The 27,803-nt window shown below is 38.5% G+C and overlaps 1 protein-coding gene across 1 annotated transcript; it reads right to left on the reverse strand.

Annotated features, from left to right (window-relative positions):
- synpo2a (synaptopodin 2a) lies at positions 1–27,803 on the reverse strand. The gene is made up of 4 exons (XM_009303630.4): positions 27,636–27,803; positions 12,054–12,205; positions 8,463–9,139; positions 1–6,963 (listed from the first exon to the last, which is right to left on the reverse strand). The coding sequence occupies exons 1-4, from the start codon at positions 27,744–27,746 to the stop codon at positions 3,257–3,259; spliced, it is 4,647 nt and encodes a 1,548-aa protein (XP_009301905.3). The 5' UTR covers positions 27,747–27,803; the 3' UTR covers positions 1–3,256.

Consider the following 27,803-nt stretch of genomic DNA (forward strand, 5'->3'; position numbering starts at 1 on the left):
TGAAGACAATGATTTTAATGGCACTGTGGTACATTTTACAAATAGCGTATTATGAAGAAACACACAAAGAAAAGAACAGAAGAAAGCGAAATGAAAATGAACAGAAGACAGCAGTCAAACTAAAAATGAACATTTTTATAACTACCTCCCTCCCTAAGTTTGTTTTATTTAAAGTTCTTCTAGTAGATCTGCTAGAAATATTAAAGCAAACAAAAAAGTGAATATAAATTCCTTCCTTAAAATAAAATAATCCAACACAAAGTCAACTTAATCGACATAAAAAGTAAAAATGAAGGTGCTCCGACTATGCACCAGCTGTTAAATGGGTGTTACTATTCAACCTACTTAAAAGACTCACACTCTGAGTACATTCATTTCTGTATTGAAAATCCTCTTGAAAGTTAAAAAGATAACAATGTTTTTTTTTCCCCTCGTAGGTTGAGAAATGATTGAACTTCGTTTATCGTAATACATTCTGTCTCTTTGTCATACAGTTTCTCCTGTTGGCTCTGCCAGAAGTTAATACATTGCTTACTTGCATATTCCAACTGTCATTACACTGTGCATATATACAGTTGAGGTCAGAATTTTTAGCCCCCCTGTTTATTTTTTGCCTGTTTTCTGTTTTGAGCAGATTTTCTCAACACATTTCTAAACGTAATTGTTTTATTAACTCATTTCTAATTGATTTATTTTATCTTTGCCATGATGACAGCAAATAATATTTTACTAGATATTTTTCAAGACACTTCTATACAGATTAAATTGACATAAAGGCTTAACTAGGTTAATAAGGGTTAACAAGGCAGGTTAGGGTAATTAGGCAAGTTATTATAAAATGATGGTTTGTTCTGTAGACTATCGAAAAAATCTATTAAAGAGGCTAATCATTTTGACCTTAAAATGGTGTTTAAAAAATGTAAAACTGCTTTTATTATTGCTGAAATAAAACTAATAAGACTTTCACCAGAAGATAAAATATTATCCGACATACTGTGAACATTTCCTTGCTCTGTTAAACAGCATTTGGGAAATATTTAAAAAAATTCAAAGTGGCACTAATAATTCTGACCTCAATTGTTTATATATTTCTGTGTGTCCGCTGAGGTTTAGTGTGGAAAAACTGATACTGCAAACCCCTCTGGATGTCATCTAAAGCTTGTATAGGCTGTATTGCAAATCAGTTTCTCAGAAATCCTCATAACAGACTATCTGCTTGTTAAGTGTGACGTCACGCGAAGCGGCTTCCAGATCCAAGCGCTCTAGATTAAACTGTATGGGGAGACTCAATAAGTGGTAATAATAAACGTTTACAAAGCTCTGTAATAATTTCGAAAATCACAATCGCTATATATATATGTCTTAATAAATTTTTTTTTTGTCTTTGATGCAGCAAGTCCAGAGATTGATGTGTACAGCATAATTTTATTTTAAATTTTATGTGTGATATGACTAAAAAGTGGCTATAAACAAATATTTTCTCAATTGAAATGAGTAGCATATGGACCTGGAAATAGTATTACATACATCACCGGTATGTAGGGCCAGACGGAATCTGTGGACGTTTTTTAGCTATTTCTGCAGAGAATTTTGGTAAAAATCTGCGGATTTCTGTGGAATTATTTTGGTTGTATCATAACTAAAACCTTAATATGTGAAATAAAAATAATATCTTTTAAAATTTTATTTAATGTTTAAAATGCAAATACAATTAGATCCATTTAATTTGGTAAACAAAGCAAGTCACTCATAAAATATCTCTACTAAAAGACAGAAAATATTACTTTACACACTGCATTGTAACATAAATCAGATGAACATTTTCATATTCATCAATAATATTACTGTAATTAATTAAAAAAACTGAATAAATATAGATATTACACACATTTACTCAAGTAAATAAACAGAATCAATGATGGGCTTAAAATCTGCAGAAAATCTGCTCGCAGATTCCATGTGGGCCTACTGATATATCACGACTTAACAAGCGGATTTTGCTATCATCTCTTACCTTTTCATCTACATTATTAAGCCTTCATTTTTCTTTTCTCAATCTCAACACTGATTCCCTTTGACCAAACATAAAGTCTTAAGCATTTAATTGGTTATTTTTGAGTTAAATACAAGAATGCTTATGTGAAGGTCTATAAATATCAGTATTCGGCAGAGCATTCTTCTATAAACACTGTGTGATATATTGCTTGTATTTTGAAATGGCTTCAAAATGTTACCCATCTGGTAGGTCTTTGAAACATTGCGCTTCTACTTAAAATATCTGCATCTCAGCTTAAAGGGATAGTTTTCCGAAAAATAAACATTTACTTACTATTTACTCAACCTGAGGTAGTTCCAGTGTTTCATGTTTTTTTTTTCTTCTTCTGTCAAACACAAAATAAGATATTTTGAAGAATGTTGTAGCCACTGACATCCATTGCAGGAAAACCCAGCCTGATCTCACGAGGAAACGTAAATATTTTATGTATTGTCAGAACTGTCAACTTATCGAGCATATGTTTTACACAGCGGATGTCCTTCCAGCTGCAACCCAGTACTGGGAAACACCCATACACTCTCGCATTCACACACATACACTACGGCCAATTTTGCTTATTCAATTCACATATACCGAATGTCTTTGGATTGCCGGGGGAAACCAGAGCACCCGAAGGAAACCCACGCCAACACAGGGAGAACATGCAAACTCTACACAGAAATGCCAACTGCCCCAGTTGGGACTCGAACCAACGACCTCCTTGCTGTGAGGCATGAGTGTTTACCTCTGAGCCATCGTGCCCCTAAACCCCACCCTTAAACCTATCCATCATTGGAGTGTGAGCAATTCATACTATAATGTACGCATGAGACTGAACAAATGAATATGAATATCCCATAAGTCTAAATGTTATGAGTTAATGTGTGATTGCATTGGGAAAAAAAACTAAATCTTTAAAATATCTTATTTTGTGTTCAACAGAAGAATAAAACTCAAACATCTTTGGAACAAGTTTTGTTTAGAAGCAAACTATCCCTTTAAGGCAGGGGTGTCCAAGCCCTGGAGGGCCGATGTCCTGCATAGTTTAGCTTCAACTTCTTTCAACACACCTGCCTGGAAGTTTCTAGTATACCTAGAAAGTGCTTGATTAGCTAGTTCAGGTGTGTCTAATTGAGGTTGGACTAAAATATGCAGGGTGCACGAGTTTGGACACCCCTGCATTGAGGTAATAACATGTCGGAAAATCCCTATTCAAAAAAACTATTTTTCAGCAGTGCCTGGCTTCCAAACCTGGGCAGCGCTTTTCTTGGCTGAAAATTTAGGCTTGGGGGCAGCAGTAACACTGCTTCCTGAGGCAGAGTCAGCCCTTGCTGCTACTTGGTAAGATGGAACAACATAAGAACTAGGGGCTTGTTGGTAGGCCATTGCAGGTCCAGTTTGATAGGCTGGAGTAGGACCTGCCTGGTAGGAGGGTGGGGAGGACTGTTGGTAGGGAGGGCTTGGTGCCTGTTGGTATGCATTTAAAGGGGGTTGTTGGTAAGCTTGTTGGGGGTTGTATTCCTGTTGATATTGGACTTGATGAGGATGTTGCTGATAAACATTAGGAGTAGGTTGATATGAATTTGGAGGGGCTTGGTGGTACATGCCATCATGCATTGGTGGCTGACCAGCCATCCCGTAAGGTTGCTGGGCCTGAGGCGGCATAAAACCATAAGGGGGAGGGCCTTGGTTATATGCCATTTGCTGGTTTTGAGCTTGAATTTGGGCCTGAGCCTGGGCTTGGGCTTGAGCCTGAGCCTCAGCTGCTTTTTGAGCTGCAAGCTTTTCAGCTGCCTCTTTTTCTGCAGCAAGTTTCTCTGCCGCTGGGCCATAAGTGAAAAGGGAGGAATTCAGCTGATAGGGCTGATGCTTCATGACATCAAGAACATGAAGAGGTTTCGGGGCAGGTTTTCCCTTGTCTTTGCTTTTGTTTTTGTTTGCTGTGGAAGAGCTAGAGGAGGGAGACTGCTTGACAGCACCTGGGGGATATGATGGTGAATGAATTGGATTATAAGCCAAAGGTGGGGGTGCCCGACAATTGGGTGAATATTTCCAGGAAGTTGGCAAAGAAGGAGAAGGTGAAGACGGTCTTGCCTTATTTGACTGCACTGTGGTAGAATCCACAATGTACTTCTCCATTCTGGATTGCCTCTTGGCGAAAAGTTCTGCCCCTTTCCCTTTCAATGCCGGCATCTCAAAAGCCGAACCAAAACCATGGGATGCCACAGTACTGCTTGCTGGCACGGGAGATGGTACTTTTGTCCCAGTGGTATACGAGTTGATTCGACGTGGAGGAGTGGGCTGAGGTGGACTCCACTGCTTAATTGGTTGGGCAGGCAACTTTTGGCTTTCAACTGAACCTTGTGGGTTTTGGGGAGCCCAAGTATTTACAGCTGGTTGAGACTGTGGTGGTGCCCATTGGCTCACAGGTGGCTGTGATGCTTGCTGTTGAGGTTTTGGTACCCATGGAGGATGTGCCTGGGGATGAGTTGGTGGCATTCCTTGAGCCCAGGGAGGCTGAATTTGATTCTGCTCAGGTGCCCAAGAGTTCATTACTTGTTGAGGGTGTTGTTGAGAAGTAGGTTCTTGTCCCCAGTGTGGTTGTGGTTGGGGGTGGGGTGGCATTTGTGTCCAAGGATTCACAGGTTGCTGCAATTGTGCTGTGGGCTGAGGCGGTGGTTGACTCTGCTGAGGCCATTGAGGCTGTGCTTGAATTGGACTCTGTGATTGAGTCCATGCATTTACCGGTGGCTGTGCTGGTTCTTGCTGTTTGGCCTGAGAGACCCAAGGTGGCTGTGGCTGTGTCTGCCTCTGAGGTTGAGCCCAAGGAGGCTGTGGCTGTTGCTGAGGGGGTGGTGCCCAATGTGGCATTAACTGAGATTCTTGGAATTGTTGCTCCTGGGTCCAGGGTGGTTGTTCTTGAGCTTGATTTTGATCTTGTTGCCAAACACCAGTAGATGGTTGTGATGGTTGAGACCATGGGGCTTGTGATGTTGGATTTGGTGCCCAAGCATTTATTTGGGACTGAGGCTGTGGCTGATGCTTGAGTTGGGGTGAGGATTGAACCTGAGTTACCCAAGAAGGCTGGGACTGAGTTTTAGGAGGCACTTGTGATTGTACCTCTGGAGGAGCTTGAGATTGCGTCATCCACTGTGGCTGTGTTTGAGATGGGACTTGCATTTGGACTTCATTTGGACCCCAACTACTTACTGGATTCTGCTCATGACCTTGGGTTAAGGCTGGATCCCACGATCTGGCAGATGGATCTGACTGGGTAACAGGTGGTGCCACAGGATGAGAAGAGTTCATTTGTAGCTGTGGCTGTTTCTCATTCCAGGTTTCTGGTTGCTGGTTCTGCTCCATCTGAGCTTCCGGTTGTTTCCAGGCATGAGCTGGAGCAAGTTCTTCAGGACTGTGTGAAACATCATGAGATTCAGAGGCCAACGTAGGTTCTTCTTCAGACGTGACTTGGACTCCCAATTTAGGGGTGGGGACAGGAGCAGCATCAGCCATTGTGACTGGAGCTTCTGCAGGTCCTGGGACACTGTTTTCAACTTGCAGTGTGTTAGGTTGGTCAGCGTTTTCTGGACTAGTCCATGGAGGAGAAGCAGGGTTAATGTGAGGTTTCGGAGCTACTGGAGGTGGAGTTTTGTGTTTCATCTTAGGGGACTGAAGAAAGTTGCATGCCTCAGCCCCTAAGCTTAAATAATCTTCTTCTGGGCAAGACTCAAAACCTGCTTTCTTGTCATTCCTGTTAAGGAGATTCAACAGAGCGGGATTAGGTGAAACCTTGGGAGACTCTTTAAAAGTGAACATAGGTTTACTGGCATTCCTCCTCCTTGTGTCTTGCAAGATACCAGTCTTGATAGCAGGTACAGATATACGCTCATCACGGGAGGCGATCTGTTCACCTTGCCCTAAAGAATACCCAGATTGTTCTTGATTGTCTGCATTTGGAGGGGAGGAAAATGGAACAGCTACTCTGTTTTGAGTTGAAAATGGTTTGGCACTCCTGTTTGCTACTGATGCCTGCATTTCATTCTGCGTTTGCTGATCATACATCCCATTCATTTGATGTGAGTACTGTTCAACTTTCTGCTGTTGGAAGTGTTGTTGCTGATTGTATGATTGCATTTGTTGATACATTTTTTGCTGCTGATATTCTTGCTGTTGTTGATACTGATGTTGTTGTTGTTGTTGGTATTGTAGCTGCTGTTGGTAGTCTTGATACTGCTGCTGCTGCTGCTGCTGTTGATAGTATTGTTCTTGGTACTGATGATATTGTTGTTGCTGTTGCTGTTGCTGCTTTTGAGCAGACATGCTGTGGTGTAAATTTACATCCATGTAATTCTGGGTCTCTTGGGCATGCATATAAGCATGCTCCTCCATGTGTTGGTATGTTTGATGAGTCTCAGGCTCCTGCACTGCTTCAACAGGGATCCCCTTACGTCTCAGCTCTTCATGCTCAGCTACTATCTCATCCATGCGCTGTTTGCGCTGGGCAAACATGAGTGCTCCTTTACCCTTGGTCTCAGGCAGAGCTTCCATATCCTGCTGGTTGTCAAGCTTGCGTTCTATCTCGAGTAATCCAGTATCCCAATCAAAGCTCACAATACTTTTCTGAGCTGAGGCATTGGTGAAGAAATCGGTACCAATTTCTTTTTCACTTGTGGCTAGGACAGTGAACTCAACAGCATGTTCCTCCTTGTCACTGTCGTCGTATTCGTCTTTATAATCGGACTCGTCCTCACCAGTACCGTAGCTGACAAGAGTATACTTCTTGGCTCTTTGTCTATGCTTCTTAAACATCAACACCCCCTTATTATTGGGGTTGGGGGCCGGAGCAGACAGCAGAAGAGCAATGCGCTTGCATTTGGACTTGGCCTCTTTCACCTGCTTCTCTGAAAGACTCTCACTGCGCCGGAGCCCTAAGAATGACAAAAAAGGAGTTTAGGGTATCGAGCGGCTGAGGTCATAAACAAGAGCTATTGCTCATGGCTTGCCCTGGTGGCCTTATTCACTGAACTGTGCATATGAAGCATATAAATAGCACAGCTATGTGAGCAGTTAACTAGTATAACTTGAAACCAAAGCCACAATTGTTTGTTTAAAATGTTTAAAACGGGTGCTCAACCCTGTTCCTGGAGATCGACCTTCCTGCAGTTTTCAGTTGCAACCCATATCAAACACACCTGCCTGTAATTATCAAGTGCTGTTCAGGTCCTGTTTAATTGGTTCAGGTGTGTTTGATCAGGGTTGGAGCTGAAATTTGCAGGAAGGTCGATCTCAGGGAACAGGGTTGAGCAGCCCTGGTTTAAAATTTGTGGCAATGGCAATTTTAATTGAGATGTTGTTTGAAACACAGGATTTTAAAAGACTGGACAATACGAGATAATGGAGTCTAGAAACAACAAGAGTTTACATCCTCTGACCTATATTATTCCCAATGATCCAATAAATCCTGCTCCAATAAGAGACCTGACATCACTCTCGCCAATTAACTAAATCTGTGATCCATGTATAACAGCCAGACACTAACATAGGACACTTACAGAGAATGTGTCTAGAGCACGTTAGCGAGGTTAACCCAATAGCAAACCTAGCAAAAGAAAAAAAGGGGTAAAAATAGCCCAGTAGGCTTGCAAGTGGCATGAGTGCTAATACAAGCCCATATGTGTAGCTCCCAAAGCTGTAAATAAAGACACTGTCCTGTTGCAGTCTGTTTACACAGAAGTGCTTTAAAGCCCCATAGTCCCACCTGACTGTGTCAGTCTTTTTAAAAAAAAAGGTTTGGTTAAAATGTGACACATTTCTAATTCTTGTCTTTCCAATCTCAAGGTGAAGATTTGAGCGCTCCTTCCTTTTCAGTGCTGCTAAGATGGCCAATTTTAAAGGATCGGGTAACAGGCCAGAGTCACACATGCTGATGTCTGTCAAATGGCACTTCTGCCAGCATCATTAGCATGCCCGTGTTTTATTCTTAACTTTACCAGTCATGTCACCCTGCAAGCCCCCACCCATAACTGCCACAGTGAATCAATGCTCCTTTCCTTTTTATTCTATCTATCTATCTATCTATCTATCTATCTATCTATCTATCTATCTATCTATCTATCTATCTATCTATCTATCTATCTATCTATCTATCTATCTATCTATCTATCTATCTATCTATCTATGCATGCTCTTGTTCACAAATCACAGAAAGTATTCAGAATACACAAACAACTGCGGTTAAAAATACATATAAAATGCGCATACACTTGTTAAACCCTTTTCATTTAGTACTTTAAACATTATGAGCACAAGCAATCCACAGACTCCATCAATTCTAAAGCATTTAAAAAACGAAACACTTACTATTCTTGCAAACAGATACCAAACCACACCATAAGAAGCAGCGCAATGAAAATCAGATGTCACTTACTGGCGTGCCTTGCCCGGTGCTTGTTGGGCTGGTAGACCTCCCGCTCCGATTCGGAGTCCCACTCCTCTGAGGGAAGTCCAAAGGACACAGAGGAGGAGGTGGGAGCTTCTTCAATGTTCCCTCCTTCTTCCCCACCAGAATCCAACCGTTCACTGGCCTTCCCCCCCTCCTTTCCTGAAGCAGAAATCTGCTGCACTGTTACCTCCACCTGTCCTGGCAAACAACTGGCTTTGCTAATCAACACACCCCGCTGACCAAGGGGTTGCCGGTTTTGTCTGGGAACATAAAGCGGGATTTCTGGAGAGATGATGCTCTCATCCGTTTCCCTGTGATAAACATCTCCCACAACTCCACATGCACTACCTAGTGCAGTACAATCCGGTTCCTTCAGGGTGGTCTTGGACAACGAGAGCTGCAGTTCGACCACAGATCCTCCGCCGACTTGTGCATAAGTTCCTCTTTCTTTACTCCTAGATGCAGGTATTTGAATTTGGGTCCGGACCAATCGAGTTCCCACAGCACTTTCTCCATCGCTGTCTGTTTCCCCATAATACGCTTCATCCTGGGACTCGGAAATGTACAGGTCCTGTGGCTGAGATTCATGAGGCCTCGATGGAGAAGGGATCCGAAAAGTAGTGCTAACCAGTTCAACGCCCTCTTGAGGTTGGCTACAGCATCTACAGGGAGAAGATCACGGTAAAATAACGTTAATCCAGTTGTTTAAACTACAATATTTAACATCAAGCTAATCATTACAGTTTTTCTCAGTGGCTTTGGTGCATTTCTCACAACACTATTTACATTTGCACAATAGCTGATGCATTTCTCAAAACAATTAGTCATTTGTGCACATCATAGTAGCAGTTTCTCATTCCTTCCAACAAATTCCAGATGCTTTTGGACATGCATCAATCGCTTTCATACAACTCTCTGCTATTCATAACATTATCATTTGCTTCTGTCATGTCAGTCAAAAGGAACTAAACTTGCAAATGCTGAATAGTCACTCCATTTAAAACTAATAGTCCTCATTTCATTACTTACAGTTTTTCTTGTTTGCCTTGATGCAGCCGTCAACTGAAACTCCACATTTTCGAAACAGTTAACACACAGGCCTAAACAGCGGCCTCATGGTCAAAATGAAACATTATGCTTGCAAAATGCACATACCGTGTCAAAACATTTAAAATATGCAACAAAAGCTAATTTTACCTTCAAACTACACAACTTGCAAACAAGTATTTGAGCACTTTTAATTAATCATTAGACAATGGACAACAAAAAACAAAACACAGAACTCAGTGTGAATTCTATTTGGGCTGTCAAATTTGCCTTTTTGTAAAGAATTGGATCCAGAATAAAAAAATGCTTTGATTAAACTTATATTGAATTCATGACATTTTTCAAACTGTGGCTGAAAACTGAAATAACGTAAAAAAAAAAAAAAAAAAAAAAAAAAAAAAATATATATATATATATATATATATATATATATATATATATATATATATATATTTTATTTTTTATTTTTTTTTAAAGCAGAAAAAAAGTAATAAAATACTTTCTCTAAACATTAGAGAAAACACATGTAAACCAATATACAGTCAAATCTATTAGGAGTATAGGACATAGCCATTATTGACCTCCTCCATCCATGCTGGCACAGAACAACACAGACCTTCCACCGTTTTTAATGTTTGCAGACTGATTGCTTATTGAAGATTTGTGTGAAGGAGTGTCAAACCGGTGCTTCAGTGAATTCATATTGATGTTGGTAGTTTCTAATGGTTAGAAATAGATGGTTTCTGTTTGGTTACCATAACTAAAACAATGGAGTTTGGACTGCTTGAATGACATCTGTGTTAACTGTTTTGAAAAATGGTGGGGAAAATGTGTCAACCCAATGAGAAAGCGTTTACACATTTGCAAGACCGGTCTTCTGCTCTGCTGGGATAGTGAAAATGAAAATGAAGTGGAACCTAGTTTCTTTAACCAGGTCAAAGCAAACAAGAAAAACTGTCAGTCGCTTTGGTGCGTTTCTCACAACAGTTAGTGCATTTCTCAAAACATTTAGTACAAACTGCAAAAACTAGATGATAACCTGCAAAAGTGCGTCACATGCTCAAAATGGTCAGTTCATTCCTTAAAAGCAAGTATTGATGTCAATCAAAGAGTCAGTATCATCAAAATGAAAAGTCCTGACACCATTGTTTATGGACAAGACAGTCAAATGGCTTCGTCCTGTTTTCATTATGAGTTTACTCTGGACATTTTTTCAATGCAAAAAAGCCAGATGTTGATGACACGTCCTGAAAATGCTACAGTACTACAATTTACTACAGTAAAGTTAGACATCACTGCATTTAGTGAGGTATCTGAGTACAAGACACTGAATATGTATGTTTCACATTTTTACTGCAGATGCTCGTTGCAATTCAAATTTATTCACAGCATTGTGCAAAAGAATAAATACACCCTTATTTACAACAAACAATTTTTCTTTGGGTGGAGCTGTACACAACTGTAAACAATATTGCAGAACATATTGGAACTGAAGCTACAACATACACAGGTCTGTAAATCAATTCATGAAATTGTTCAAATTTTAATACATTTTCAGAAAAATAAAGATAATTTTTTTGTTTGTTTTTACAAAATTTGTTAGACAGATTTTGACAACTAGTTCAACATTTTTGTATGTGATGACTCAAGTAATGAAATGAGGACTATTAGTTTTATATGGAATGACTATTCAGCATTTACAAGTTTAGTTAATTTTGACAGACATGACATAATCAAATAATAATGTTATAAACAACCAAGAGTTGTATGAAAGCAATTGATGCATGTCCAAAAGCATCTGCAATTTGTTGGAAGGAATGAGAAACTGCTTCTAGGATGTGCACAAATGACTAATTGTTTTGAGAAATGCATCAGCTGTTGTGCAAATGTAAATAGTGTTGTGAGAAATGCACCAAAGCCACTGAGAAAAACTGTAAAAAATTAGAAAACCCTTTGCTTGTAAAGCGGTTAATTGACTTTACTTATAACAGTGAGCAAACCCAATGTTTTTAGAATTAATTGGTTAACTTTACTTAAAAGGCAAAAATACCCATTGCTTTAAAAAACGGTTAGATGACTTTACATATACTGTAAAAGTGAGTAAACCCATTATTTTTAAAATTAATAAGTTGACTTTACTTTAAAAGTGATTAAACCCCTTGCTTTTAAAGGGATTAGTTGACTTATAAAAATTAGAAAACCCATAGTTTTTTTTTATTTATTAGTAAACTTTACTTAAAGGGTAAGAAAATCCTTTGTTTTTAAAGTAATTAAATTACTTTACTTAAAAAGTAAGAAACCCTATTGCTTTAAAAAAACAATTAGTTGACTTATAAATGTGAGTAAACCTGTTGCTTTTAAAGCGATTAGTTAACTTTACTAAAAAGCAAGAAAACAGCATCTGCAGGGAGGAGATTTGGTAAAATAATCTCAATCAATTTGTTTAAGCCACGATTTTTCACATCAAGCTTAGCATTGACAAATACACTGATAGTTGACAAAGGACCATTTGTGCATGTCATAAAATACCTTTTGACGAGCAGCTGCAGACAGTCAGCTGAGGCCGCGATGAGATCTATAGTGTCGGAGAGACTGAGGTTCGAGCATGGCTTTCCATTGACTGACAGTAGCTCGTCATTCTCACACAGGCCAGCGAGCGCAGCAGGACTGCCAGCCTCGATCTGCAGGAAACATTAATCAAGAGTCACTTTAGAAATTACATTAAACATATTATTAATTAATATCTTATTGTTATAAATTAATACCATTATTACAGTTTTTCTCAGTGGCTTTGGTGCATTTCTCACAACACTATTTACATTTGCACAACAGTTCACGCATTTCTCAAAACAATTAGTCATTTGTGCACATCATAGTAGCAGTTTCTCATTCTTTTCAACAAATTGTGAATGCTTTTGGACATGCATCAATCGCTTTCATACAACTCCCTGCTATTTATAACATTATCATTTGCTCATATCATGTCAGTCAAAAGGAACTAAACTTGTGAATGCTGAATAGTCACTCCATATAAAACTAATAGTCCTCATTTCATTACTTGAGTCATCACATACAAAACTGTTGAACTAGTTGTCAAAATCTGTCAAACAAATTTTTTAAAAACAAATTTAAATCTTTATTTTCCTGAAAATGTCTTCAAAATTGAACAATTTCATGAATGATTTACAGACCTGTGTATGTTGTAGCTTCAGTTCCAATATGTTCTGCAATATTGTTTACAGTTGTGCACAGCTCTACCCAAAGGGAGTTTATGTTTGTTGTAAATAAGGGTGTGTTTATTCTTTTGCCCAATGCTGTGAATAAATTATAATTGCAAAGAGCATCTGCAGTAAAAATGTGAAACATACATATTCAGTGTCTTGTACTCAGATAGCTCACTAAATGCAGTGATGTCTAACTTTACTGTAGTTTTCAAATGGTTCTGTAAATAGTATTAATTGCTGTCTTGAGCATTTTTAGGAAGTGTCACCAACATCTGACTTTTTTGCAATGGAAAAAAATGTACAGAGTAAACTCATAATGAAAACAGGACTAAGCCATTTGACTATCTTGTTCATAAACAGTGGTGTCAGGAGTTTTCATTTTGATGATACTGACTCTTTGATTGACATGAATACTTGCTTTTGACGAATGAACTATCTATTTTGAGCATGTGACGCGCTTTTGCAGGTTATCAGCCAGGTTTTGCAGTTTGCACTAATTGTTTTGAGAAATGCATTAACTGTTGTGCAGATGTAAATAGTGTAGTGAGAAATGCACCAAAGCGACTGAGTAAAACTGTAATATGGCAACTTTATTAGGTACACCTGTCAGAGTGCTCATTAATGCAAATTTCTAATTAGGCAATCCCATGGCAGCACCTTAATGCATTTAAGTATGTAGACATGGTTAAGATGATCTGCTGCAGTTCAAACCGAGGATCAGAATGGGGAAGAAAGGGGATTTAAGTGACTTTGAACGTGGCATGGTTGTTGCTGTATTGGTGGAGTATGTCAGAAACTGCTGATCTACTGGGATTTTGATGCACAACCATCTCAAGGGTTTACAGATAATGGTCTGAAAAATGTAAAATATCCAGTGAGCGACAGTTCTGGGGGCACAAATGCTTTGTTGATGCCAGAGGTCAGAGGAGAATGGCCAGTCTGGTTCCAGCTAAGAGAAAGGCAACAGTAACTCAAACAAGCACTTGTTACAACTGAGGTCTGCAGAAGAGCATCTCTGAACGCACAACACGTCCAACCTTGAGGCAGATGGGCTACAGCAGCAGAAGACCACACCGGGTGCCACTTCTGTCAGCTAAGAACAGGAAACTGAGACTATAATTCCCACAGGCTCTTCAAAACTGGACAATAGAAGATTGGAGAAACGTTGCCTGCTCTGACGAGACTACATTTCTGCTGCAACATTTGGATGGTCGGGTCAGAATTTGGCATCAACAACATGAAAGCATGGATCCATCCTGCCTTATATCAATAGTTCAGGCTGGTGGTGGTGGTGTATTGGTGTGGGGGATATATTCTTGCAGACTTTGGGCCCATCAGTACCAATTGAGCATCATGTCAACACCACAGCCTACCTGAGAATTGTTGCTGAACATATCCATCCCTTTATGACCACAGTGTACCCATCTTCTAATAGCTACCTCTAATAGGATTACACGCCATGTTCACTGTACTCAAATGTCCTCCACAGTCACCAGATTTCAATCCAATAGAGCACCTTTGGGATGTGGTGGAACGGGAGATCGGCATCATGGACGTGCAGCCGACAAATCTGCAGCAACTGCGTGATGCCATCATAGAGCACAATCTCAGAGGAATGCTTCCAATATCTTGTTGAATCTATGCCACGAAGGATTAAAGCAGTTCTGAACGCAAAAGGGGTCCAACCCGGTACTAGTAAGGTGTACCTAATAAAGTGGCCGGTGAGTGTATATTTAATTTAAAAAATTACATCTAATAAAAATCTTTATTTTAATGCTTATGAAGGTTGATGGTGTTAATTAAGAGGAGGGAAAATACACAAACACACTTTAAACAAACAAAAACAATCCACACCGAACAGTTTATTCGTGTTTTTGTTGCTTCATACACACATACAGTGCTCAGCATAAATTAATACACAATATACCAATACAATACAGATCGCTTTTAAAATAGAGACCTGTACTCACTCGTGCTGTGTAATACTGTACACACTGGATAAAGAACTATATAACTTGGTTCACAGACACCGCGTCTTAATTTAGACCAAGTGGCACTAATTTACGCATCACAACAGCTGCATGTCAAATGACTAAACAGTGGCCAAAGCCGGTCTGTAACCCGTAAACCCTGCATAGAGAAGCAGAGACACTTCAACATTAGATTTAATATCAGTCATCTGTCACTTGTATGCATCACAAATCAGCTGGGCTTTAAGGTCAAGTCGTAAAGCTCTGCAATTGTTCATCTGAGGTCGCCTTTAGTAATTGTGCTGCCGTCTACATGCTTAATTTAGCGCATGGTATTACAGACGTTTATACAGCGAGCGACACAAGATACAAGCTAGTAAGAAGATAATAAGGGTGGCATGGTAGCGGTTAGCACTGTTGCCTCAGAGCAAGAAGGTCTCTAGTTCAAGTCCCAGCTGTGTGGAGCTTTGCATGTACTCGCTGTGTTGGTGTGGGTTTCCTCCGGGTGCTCTGGTTTACTCCACAGTCCGAGCACACGCGCTATAGGTGAATTCCTTCATTCATTCATTTTCTTTTCGGCTTAGTCCCTTTATTAATCCGGGGTCGCCACAGCGGAATGAACCGCCATCTTATCCAGCATGTGTTTTACGCAGCGGATGCCCTTCCAGCTGCAACCCATCACTGGGAAATATCCATACACACACACTACAGACAATTTAGCTTATCCAATTCACCTGTACCGCAAGTCTTTGGACTGTAGGGGAAACCGGAGCACCCGGAGGAAACCCATGCAAACACGGGGAGAACATGCAAACTGGACTAGACAGGACTCGAAAGAGCGACTTTCTTGCTGCTAACCACTGAGCCACCATGTCAAATAGTGGCTAATAATTACTAAATAGGCGATGCAGTGACGCAGTGGGTAGCACGTTCGCCTCACAGCAAGAAGGTTGCTGGGTCGCTGGTTCGATCCTCGGCTCAGTTGGCGTTTCTGTGTGGAGTTTGCATGTTCTCCCTGCGTTCGCGTGGGTTTCCTCCGGGTACTCCGGTTTCCCCCACAGTCCAAAGACATGCGCTACGGGTAAATTGGGTAGGGTAAATTGTCCGTAGTGTATGGGTGTGGGTGTGAATGTTTGTGTTGATGTTTCCCAGAGATGGGTTGTGGCTGGAAGGGCATCCGCTGCGTAAAAAACTTGCTGGATAAGTTGGCGGTTCATTCCGCTGTGGCAACCCCAGATTAATAAAGGGACTAACAAGAAAATGAATGAATGAATTTACTAAATATTTACTATACTGGAATTGATGTCAGCGTAAACCTTATACAGTGAACTAATTCATGAAGGAAATATTATTGTGTTCATGTTTATATTCTATATATATGCATACTGTACAGTTCAAAATGATTAGCCCCCTCATGTGAAATTTTAATTATTTTTCAAATATCTCCCCACTGATTTGTTTTTTTCCTTCTGGAGAAAATATCATTATTACTTTTAGTTTGGCTGGAATACAAAATACATTTAATATAATTATGTCCCTTTTGAGATTTTTTAAAATATACAGTTGAAGTCAGAATTATTAGCCCCCCTAACTTATTAGATTGCTTGTTTATTTTTTCCCCAATTTCTATTTAATGGAGAGCAGATTTCTTCAACACATTTCTAAACATAATAGTTTTAATAAGTCATCTCTAATCACTGATTTGTTTTATCTTTGCCATGATGACAGTAAATAATATTTGACTAGATATTCTTCAAGACACTTCTATACAGCTTAAAGTGACATTTAAAGGCTTAACTAGGTTAATTAGGGTAACTTGGCGTGTTAGGGTAATTAGGCAAGTTATTCTATAACGATAGTTTGTTCTGTAGACTATCAAGAAAAAATATAGCTTAAAAGGGCTAATAATTTTGACCTAAAATGGTGTTTAAAAAAATTAAAACTGCTTTTATTCTAGCCGAAATAAAACAAATACGACTTTCTCCAGAAGAAAAAATATTATCAGACATACTGTGAAAATTCCCTTGCTCTGTTCAACATCATTTGGAAAATATTTTAAAAAGAAGAAAAAATTTCGAAGGGGGCAAATAATTCTGACTTCAACTGTATATATTTTACATTATATAGTGTTTATACAATTATATCACTTGACATAACGCAAATAAGTCACAAAACAAGAAGGTTTGAATTACTCAGTGTTGGGCTGGGTCAGTTGGTATTTCTCTGTGGAGTTTGCATGTTCTCCCCGTGTTGGCATGGGTTTCCCCACAAGTCCAAAAACGTGGTATAGGTGAATTGGGTAAGCTTAAATGTCCATAGTGATGGGCTGCAGCTGGAAGGGCATCCGCTGCGTAAAACATATGCTGGATAAGTTGGCGGTTCATTCCGCTGTGGCAACCCCAGATTAATAAAGGGACTAAGCCGAGTTTAAATATACAGTGTAAATATACAGATGACATTGCAGCAAAAAAATTATTCAAATCCGAGCATATTCAAATAACACAGTTTGACAAAAATTAACTATTCTTAAGGTCATATGAATATAATAAATTGCCCATCCACCATTCTAGAACTTGTGTCAGATGTCTCCATTATTATTATTATTATTATTAGTAGTAGTAGTAGTAGTAGTAGTAGTAGTACAGATCTTGTATCAAGTTTTTACATTATTATTATTATTATTAGTAGTAGTAGTAGTATTAGTAGTAGTAGTAGTAAAGATCTTGTATCAAGTTTTTACATTATTATTATTATTTTTATTATTATTATTAGTAGTAGTAGTAGTACAGTAGTATGTATTTACTGCATAATGTTAGATCAATTTTAGAGAACAATCTGTCCTCTTATTGACCACAAGAGGGCAGTGCGCACTCAAGAAAGAACGTTCCAAGTATTCTCAGATGAAAAATAAACACAAACACGATTCTGAAACTCCAAACCCTGTCATAATTCAGCTTGTCAATGATCTACTGAAAGCTTCTGTCTTCTTTAAAATTTATTTAAACCAAACTGCACGACTACAAATACAATGTAATATAAAACTGGCCAAAAACAGATGAACATGTTTCATTAAAGGGATAGTTCACCCAAAAATAATAATGTACTACTCCCTGTTAACAGAAGCTTCTTTTTCATGTAGTCACATGACACGAAAGCTGCTGGTTTAAGGTAAAAATGTGTTACTTTGTGAATAAATTATGTTTTTAGGTTTACCTAGTGATTTGTTTTTGTTTAGGGCAAAATGAATAAAACAGGTTAAAATAAGAAACCTTATTTCACTTAATCCAATATAAATATGTACTTTGAATGAAAGACATAGTAGTTTCACTTTTTCTTCACTGTACAAGATACAAGCTAGCAAGCAAACTCAAATCTGTAAAGCAAATGATTTCTTACAGCTGACATAAGTCTTACTGGACAAAAATATTCTTCAAAAAGATATTTGGAAAGTTTGGTGGAAAATGCACTCACTGTTTACTCACCCTGAAGTGGTTATAAACCTTTATGAGTTTCTTGGTTCTGTTTTTTTTTTTTTTTTTTTTTTTTAAAGATATTTTGGAAAAAGCTAAAAACCGGTCACCATTGACTTCCATTGTTTGAAAAAAACAAAACAATGGAAGTCAATGGTTACCGGCTTCAGCATTCTTCAAAATATCTTTTTTTTTGTTTGTTTGAAACAACAGGAGAAAGAAACTCATACAGGTTTTGAGTAAGTAAAGGGAGAGTTTTTCATTTTTGGGTGAACTATTACTCAGTATTTGGCCTGATGCCGCTTTATACACTGTAAAAAGTATCTGTAAATTAGAAGTTTTCCATATTTTGTGATTCCTTTTTTCCTTTTTTGTATATTTATTCTTATGAATTGCATTATGGCACCTTGATCTAAACCAAAAAGGTGCTTTTATTAACATTTTTAATAGTTGAAAGTGATATATTGAATGGGTTGGTACAACATATTACGCTACAAGAAACTTGTAATAAACTGCCAGTACATTTTCAGTTAATATATAGAGACTTATTTCTTTATATATGATTTCTCTTATTATTTAAAAACTAATAAATATGTCACTTTGTTTAAAAAAGTTGAATTTTCAACATCAGAAGCCGACAGCGAAAGATTAAAAATAGGGAAACTGGTAATTACAGATATTATTTGCAGTGTGGCGCATATATAAACCAACACTTACTTGTATTTCCTGTTCTAAATCATTAACAAAGTAGTCTACAAATACAGCTACACTGCATAAAATGCTTTTCTTACTAAAATGTTTGTCTTGTTTCTAGTCCAAATATCTGCAAATTATTAAAATCAAGAAGCATTTTCTAGACAAGCAAAACATATTGTCTTGTTTTAAGAAATAATAAGCCAAAATGAAGTGAGTTTTCCCTTAAATCAAGCAAAATAATCTGCCAATGGGGTAAGCTAAATAATCTTATCACAAATCGAAAAACAAGATTATTTTGCTTACCCCATTGGCAGATTATTTTGCTTGATTTAAGGGAAAACTCACTTCATTTTGGCATGTTATTTCTGAAACATTTTCTTGAAATGTTTTGCTGAAAAATGCTTGTTGATTTAAGAATTTGTAGATATTTGGACTAGAAACAAGACAAAAAATCTAAGTAAGAAAAGCATTTTTGCAGTGTACTCAACTGTAATATTCTGCGAGCTAACAATTGGTTAAAACAGCAAAGCCTTTTAAAGCCGTTGGCACGAGGCCCGGATTAAAGGTGAAGGATCTTTAATTGAATAAAAACATGGACTGTTATGAATCCGCTCCGGTCACCGTATAAGGGCTGTACAGAGGGACCGAGCCTATACAATCACTGCTCAGATACAAAGATCTGAACACAAAAGTGCATCCAAAAATGGAGGGGAACCAAAAGATAATCGAAACTGTGACCACAGTAAATCATATTTAATCCTCAGGGATGACGACAAACGGGATGTTTTTAAGGTCTCCGGTCAAGATTATCCCTACATTCCTGCCTAAAATATTATGGTTAGAATATTAACAGTGCACGAATAAAACAAACAGAAAAAAATCACACATTGCTCACACACACATATACACACACACTGCATTCTTACGTAGAGGTTCTGTCTTGTTTCTAGTCTAAATATCTACAAATTCTTTAATCAAGTAGCATTTTTCTAGACAACCAAAAAATATTGCCTTGCTTTCAGAAAGAATAAGTCAAAATTAAAGCTGCAAGCAGCGATGAAAGGGACCTCACACCTGGACTCACCACCGCCCGGTGGCCTTAGGATGACAGAGAACAGCGGACAATAACAATTTAAGCTGATAAATACACACAGAAAATCACTGATGTATGGCAAACTTCCATCTGTCAGCAGGTGGCGCTATGACTGTGACTCAATATCGGCATGTCTTCAGGAGAGGAATTTCATCGAACCTGTGATTTTTTTTTTTTTTAGGCAGATCAGACATTTTGTGGATAAGTTATAAGTACTTCCTTCTCCATGGCGAAGCACTGAACTATGTCAGTCCGCCACGAACACGCCCTTCCACAAAAACTTTAGATCTTAAAGTTAGCCACAGCCATATCACCCTGCAGCCCAAGACCGGTTACTCACTGAAGCTAAGCAGGGCTGAACCTGGTCAGTACCTGGATGCAATAGTATGAAGCTGCAGGCCTGGAGACCCGGGCTGATTCCGGCTCGCATGCGGCAGCACCGGCTCGCTCGGCCGCCGCATCTGGCTCGATTGACTCGGACTGGAATCGGGCAGTGAGTCCAGGCATCCGGAGTAGGTCCAGCAGAGGTAACATTAGTCAGTCTGAGCTCTAAGAGATAAGTCTCCGGCAGGCGAGAATCTAGCCGGAACTGTGTTTTGCTATCTGGGTGGCTAGGCGTGTATCAGCAAACTAATAAAGCCCGAAAAAAGCCCTGAACTTAGCGAATAAACAGTGTTCCACCAGGATCATGTATGTCAGAAACTATAGTTTACTGCTGAACTCATTTTGTCATGGTAAAATAACACAGAAATCGAATAATAACATTTCAGTCTACTTCAGTCTCCTGCCGAAGCTCAGACGCGCTGCTTTTAGAAACTGTCAATCACAGCTGTCAATCACGATGACACGCCCAGCATTAAATTACTGCTAAAAACAAACTGTTTACAAAAATGAAGATCTGCACCTATTTCAGCACAATAACCAGTGCCTTAATCGACCAGAACCATCTTTCGGGACATTTTATTGCAAGTGTAATATTTTTTTTTATTTGGGCTCAAGTCTCCTTCATTAACACGGAGGAGGCGGGCTTTATGACTTGTACTGCAGCCAGCCCCCAGGGGGCGATCTAACGACCGAAACCTTCACTCAAACGTAGGCTTGCGGCACACTTGTTCCAGACCTTCACAGTGCCACCTGCTGTTTAAAAGATCGACTAACCTGATTTCAGCTGCTTCTAAATTGTAATTTAACTATTTTTCTACTATAAAATATCAGGCTATGATTGAATAAATTATTATATGAAATATTAAACATGCTAGATTTTGGATTCAAATGCATTAATTCTGTTGTATTTTATTAATTGTATTTGTAAATAGATATTGTTCAGTTACTTCAATATTGTCAGACATTTGTTGTTGTTTTTCATTATTGAGGATTTATCACTGTTTCGTATTGAGTTGAGGGAATGAATATTATCTTCATATACAATAAATTTCTTCACATACAAGTAATTGTCTCACAACAAACTTTATTTTTGTGTATTTTTTCATGAGGTCCTACAAGTCAAGTTGTAAACAATGCATAGAAAAATTGTGAAAAATAATAATTGGAGTAAAAATTATTTTTTACGCAGAAAATAACATAAATGCTTTACGTTCTTATTGGGGAGATTTTTCATTACTAGAGCAAAAAACAGGAAATATCTGGAATCTTTGGCACATTGTATTAGTGTTGGCAGAGACCCACTTTTTAAATGTAATATAAATTTGGGGAAAAATACACACCACAAGCAAATTATTTTTGATTTCACCTAAGAGAGCTCATATTGTAAATTCTATGCAGATTAACTGATATTTTGATTTCCAAAAAACGTGTTTGTAATCATTACAGAACTTATAAATAATTGATAAACTGTTATTGTGTTACTGTTATTGTCTTTCGTAGCACTTTCAGATAGATAATACAGTAATATGAACAGTAGACCTATACAGCACTAAAATACGTTACAATTAATAATTGTGCTATAGCCTACATTTTATTTTAACATTTTTACTTTAAAGTTTTTTTTATTTTGCAAGAAAACATTGTTAGAAAATTGTCCCAGAATGGTACAATCATTCATAAAATAAGTGCAAGCTGTAAATATCATAAAATAATGCTCTTTTGACACTAATTTTGATCAAATCAAACACTGAAATAATTGTTTGTTAGTGTAATATCTTACACCACATTGATTTATGCCATAAAACTTGGTAATTTTCAGGAATCGCTTTAATAATCGATAACCTTACTGACGTTTCTGATGTTGCTACTTACTAGAAAGTGCTGGTCTGAGTGTGCAGTTGGGTCTCCGTACCTGCTGCTTCCCCCAACCCAACAGCAGTGGGCACTGTCTGGTCTGGAAGTGCAGATCTGTGCGCGCAGGTCTGAGCGTGCAGTTGGGTCTCCGGGCCTGCAGCTTCCCCTTACTCCCTGGATGGGAGACCACATGGGAAAACTAGGTTGCTGTTAGAAGTGGTGTTAGTGAGGCCAGCAGGGGGCACTCACCCTGTGGTCTGTGTGAGTCCTAACGCCCCAGTAAAAGTGAAGGGGTTGCTGTACTGTCAGTGAGCGCCGTCTTTCGGATTAGATGTTAAACTGAGGTCTCTGTGGTCAAGACTTATCTTACATCTTGTAAAGGTTACAGTAGGAGCCCTTTAAAACATTTTAATTTTTTACAATATTGCAAACATGTTGCTCATGTAAAGAAAGGGTTCATAAGTCTTTCAATAAATGTCTTGCTGCTTTAAAAGTAACCATGAGCATTTGTTACTAAACACTTTGATTTTCATATGTCTGCAAGCAAAGCTAATTTTGTTATAGACCCTTTGTTTTTGGACATTGTAACCCAACAACATTTGGCACCGAAATAGAGAGAAAGAGAAGAAATGCATGGTTAGTTTCGCTCTCATTCATTCCCACACTGAGTAAAAGCGGCGTTCTGGAAAGTTCCTGTGCCTTTCAGGCAGCTTCTGCCTCCCACAGCTTTCAGCAATTATCTTTCAGTGTTTCCAGCGTACATTTCAGGTAAAACTAACCACGGTGGTCCACCGACGGTCACGTTCCCATTGTTAAATCCACATTAGGGCAAACTTTCATAAACTCGTGCAGTAAGTCGGGTAGCGGTTTACCAGAGTGAATCCAGCTGTAATGCTGAAAGCTAAATGACTTCAAGTTAAACACAACTCCTTACTACAATTTTCTGAACGCCTTCCAACGGCTGATTATGAAAATATTTTTGTAGGTGCACGTTCAAAAGAGCCTGTATCAATCTGTACTTTTAATGAACTCAACATTCGACCCCTTATTAGATGCCAGAGACTTATAGTACTCCAGAATAATACACAGACCTTTAGCTAACTAATTCCAGCATAGATGCACTTAAGTTTGAGTAAATTGTGAGGAAACTTTCCTTTTTTGGGTGATCTGTTTTGTGTGTACTATGCCTTTAAGTATTTTAAACTGGTGGTGCTTTAGTACGATATCGTATTTTAAACTTTAGTTCATCTTAATACGAATTTCAACAAATAAACACCCTTAATGTGTTTATGCCTTTATTAAGCTCTCTGCAACTCTCACATGGTCGCCCACTGAAGCTGCGCCTGGTCAGTACCTGGATGGGAAACCACATGGGAAAGCTTGGTTGGTGCCGGAAGTGGTGTTAGTGAGGCCAGCTGGGGGCACCCAACCTGCGGTATGTGTGGGTCCTAATGCTCCAGTATAGCGACAGGGACTCTATACTGCTCAGTCTTTCAAATGAGACGTTAAACTGTGGTCATTTAAAATCCCAGGATGTCCTTCGATAAAGAGTAGGGGTTTAACCCCGGCATCCTGGCTAAATCTGCCCTACTGAAAAAAGGCTGGTTGGCTGGTTTTAGCTGGTCGACCAGGCTGGTTTTAGAGAGGTTTTGGCCATTTCCAGGCTGGTCTCCAGTCATTTCCAGCCTGGTCAGCTGGTCAGGCTGGAAGATGACCAGCTAAAACCAGCTCGACCAGCCTAGCCAGACTGAGAGCCCAGCCAAAACCAACTTTGTCCAGCTTAAACCAGGCTGGTCAAGCTGGTTTAAATAAATATATTTAACGGCTGCGATGATCTTTTAAATGTATTAAACTGTAAAGTAAGCAAAGCATTTAAGTATAAACAGGAGTCTCCACAGGCTGTGCTGAGCATTTCCATACAAATACCCCATCATCAGAACATAAAACATATGCATGATATCCTATACATTCCCCACTCACAAAACGTCTCACCAATTCTCACACAAGCACTAAATCAGCAAAAAAAAAGGGATCAACAAATAATTCCAGCTTCTCAATACTAACAGTTTAGATTCTTGATGTCTATGGGAGTGATGACAGACAGCCTAAACTCGGCCAACAAACTTTGTTAGCTTTGCTGTGACCATATAAGGACCCCTGCTCCAGTCTGGGACAGGCGCAGCACAGATCTGCCTGTAAAAATTCAGCTCAAGCAAAACAACTTTGCCAGTGAACATTTATCAAACCAACTGACCAGTCTGAACTCTGAGGGTGGCCACTGAGATATGCTGTCATTATGCAGGAATCTGTATACAACACTGCCCGTATACATACAACACAGACGAATAACGCTCGCTGTTTTGTCCTATTTAACTGTATCCTTATAGGAGAACTGCCTTTATGTTCTGTAAAATCTTCATTTATTACTGTATAAACAACTCTTAGGGGTCACATATTATTACAATGTAAAAAAAAATGCTGGGTTACACACAATCGATTGTTTTTTTAATTAATTAATTAATTTATTTTTTTACAAATTTAAGTGGATTAAGCATAAAATAATAAAGTTGTCCCAAAAACACTGAAGAATTGTGTTGTTTCAGCTTATTTTTAACGTATAGTTTGAACAAACAGCAAGTATATATATATTTTTGAGCGTATTACAGATGTTTATTAAAGTTACATTTGTCCAAAAGAAATTTGTTTCATTCTGCCATTAAATAAAAGCTGCTGAAAACAGTCCAAACTGCTCTCTATTGACTGTCTAAGTTGTTTTTAGCTGGTCAGCTAGCTGGCATCCCTTTCTACATTTCCAAAAGCCCATTTAAGATCTTGAGAAAGTGAACCAGTGAAGATATTCATGCACAATAATGATAGAAAAGGCAACAGATATTCATCCCTCTCACCAGATCTCTGCCCACAGCTAGTGTAAACTGGAGTGTTGAATTATAATAAGAGCAAGTCAGGAGTCACACATTCATAATATAAGATGTAAACTTGCATTTATCATTAAGCAAATCTCTCACTTTGCCCTAAAAAGCTGCCTAAACCAACCTAAAACATGGTTTACTGCTCTGAAATGACTGTCTAAGTTGTTTTTAGCTGGTCAGCCAGCTGGCATCCCTTTCTACATTTCCAAAACCCCATTTAAGATCTTGAGAAAGTGAACCAGTGAAGATATTCATGCACAATAATGATAGAAAAGACAACAGATATTCATCACTCTCACCAGATCTCTGCCCACAGCTAGTGTAAACCAATTGTGTAAACTGGCTTATTGTTTATTCGTAATATGAGCAAGTCAGAACTCAGTATTACAAGATCTTGAGAATGTGAACCAGTGAAGCTATTCATGCACAAAAACAAATAAATTCGTTATTCGTCACTCTTACCAGATCTCTGCCCACAGGTAGTGTAAACTGGAGTGTTGAATTATAATAAGAGCAAGTCAGGAGTCACACATTCATAATATAAGATGTAAACTTGCATTTATCATTAAGCAAATCTCTCACTTTGCCCTAAAAAGCAGCCTAAACCAACCTAAAACATGGTTTACTGCTCTGAAATGACTGTCTAAGTTGTTTTTAGCTGGTCAGCTAGCTGGCATCACTTTCTACATTTCCAAAACCCCATTTAAGATCTTGAGAAAGTGAACCAGTGAAGATATTCATGCACAATAATGATAGAAAAGACAACAGATATTCATCACTCTCACCAGATCTCTGCCCACAGCTAGTGTAAACCAATTGTGTAAACTGGCTTATTGTTTATTCGTAATATGAGCAAGTCAGAACTCAGTATTACAAGATCTTGAGAATGTGAACCAGTGAAGCTATTCATGCACAAAAACAAATAAATTCGTTATTCGTCACTCTTACCAGATCTCTGCCCACAGGTAGTGTAAACTGGAGTGTTGAATTATAATAAGAGCAAGTCAGGAGTCACACATTCATAATATAAGATGTAAACTTGCATTTATCATTAAGCAAATCTCTCACTTTGCCCTAAAAAGCAGCCTAAACCAACCTAAAACATGGTTTACTGCTCTGAAATGACTGTCTAAGTTGTTTTTAGCTGGTCAGCTAGCTGGCATCACTTTCTACATTTCCAAAACCCCATTTAAGATCTTGAGAAAGTGAACCAGTGAAGATATTCATGCACAATAATGATAGAAAAGACAACAGATATTCATCACTCTCACCAGATCTCTGCCCACAGCTAGTGAAAACTGGACTATTGTTGAATCACAGAGAGTCAGGAATCACACATTCACACATTTTAAGATCTTAAGAAAGTGAACCAGTGAAGCTATTCATGCACGATAACTTATAAATGTGTTATACGTCACTCTCTCTGCCCACAGAGCAGGGGTTCCCAAACTTTCCAGTCTGCAACCCCCAAAATAACAATGGCAGTGACTCGCGACCCCCAATATCCTCTGAGGTGGCTATAAATACAGAAACCTTGCATGCAATTGCATGTACCAATAGACCGAAGTCTATTCTTGGCTTATTTTTTTTAATTATAAAATTACTTTATAATATATTACATTATAAAATCAGCCTGCTGCATCAGTCTTTAATATAATGTAATTACCTCAGGGGTCGCAATCCATTAGAACTAGTTACTATAAGCTACTATATAGTATATACTATAAACAACTATTTTTTTCAGTAGGTTATGGATAAAATATGGTCATTCTTATGGCTTAATAAAAATAAAAAGATTTTTGGAAATCACCAGGCGACCCCCCACCCCCACTTTGAGAACCACTGGTGTTGAGTATTGAATCAAACGCGAGTTGGGAGTCACAGTTCAGTATTATAAGATGTTATCACTAAGCAAATCTATCAGTCTGGCCTAAAAAGCAGCTCAAACCAACCTAAGACATGGTTTACTGCTCTGTATTGACTGTCTAAGTTGTTTTTTTCAGCTGGCATCCCTTTCTTGGCAACACTAAATTTCCAAAACCCCATTAAAGATCATGAGAAAGTGAACCAGTGAATTCATGCACAGTCAAAAATACAATAGATATCAGTCCAGGTCTTTGCTCACAGGTGGTGTAAACTGGATTATTGATAAATCATAATAATAGCGGGTCAGGACAGAGTCAGACACATTATTTAGATGTAAAATTAGCATTAATCAATATAACAATCTATCATTTTGACTAAAAAGCTGCTCGAACCAACCTAAAACTTAAGTTTACTGCTCTTTATAGTCTGCCCAGGCTGTTTTTATCAGGTCAGCCAGCTTTCTACATTTCCATAACTCCATTAAAGATCTTGAGAAATGAAACCAGTAGCTATTCATGCACAATAACAAATTAATAAATAATTAATTCGTCACTCTAACTAGATCTCTTCCCACATGTAGTTTAACTGGATTGTAGAATCATAAAAAAGAGCCATTGGTCTCACCTGAAGCAGCTGGATTGGATGTTGGCTTTCGTGCGCGCTCTGGCGGAGTCTGAATCCCCACGGCGCGCCGCCGCGCAGCGTCACGCACACAAACTCCCCGGTTCCCATCATCAAGCAAGCAGATCCTCTAGTCTGACAGAAAGCGAATTAGTGTTCACTGCAGTTTCT

Source organism: Danio rerio, chromosome 7 (assembly GCF_049306965.1).
Source record: "Danio rerio strain Tuebingen ecotype United States chromosome 7, GRCz12tu, whole genome shotgun sequence".
NCBI classification, from domain to species: Eukaryota; Metazoa; Chordata; class Actinopteri; order Cypriniformes; family Danionidae; genus Danio; species Danio rerio.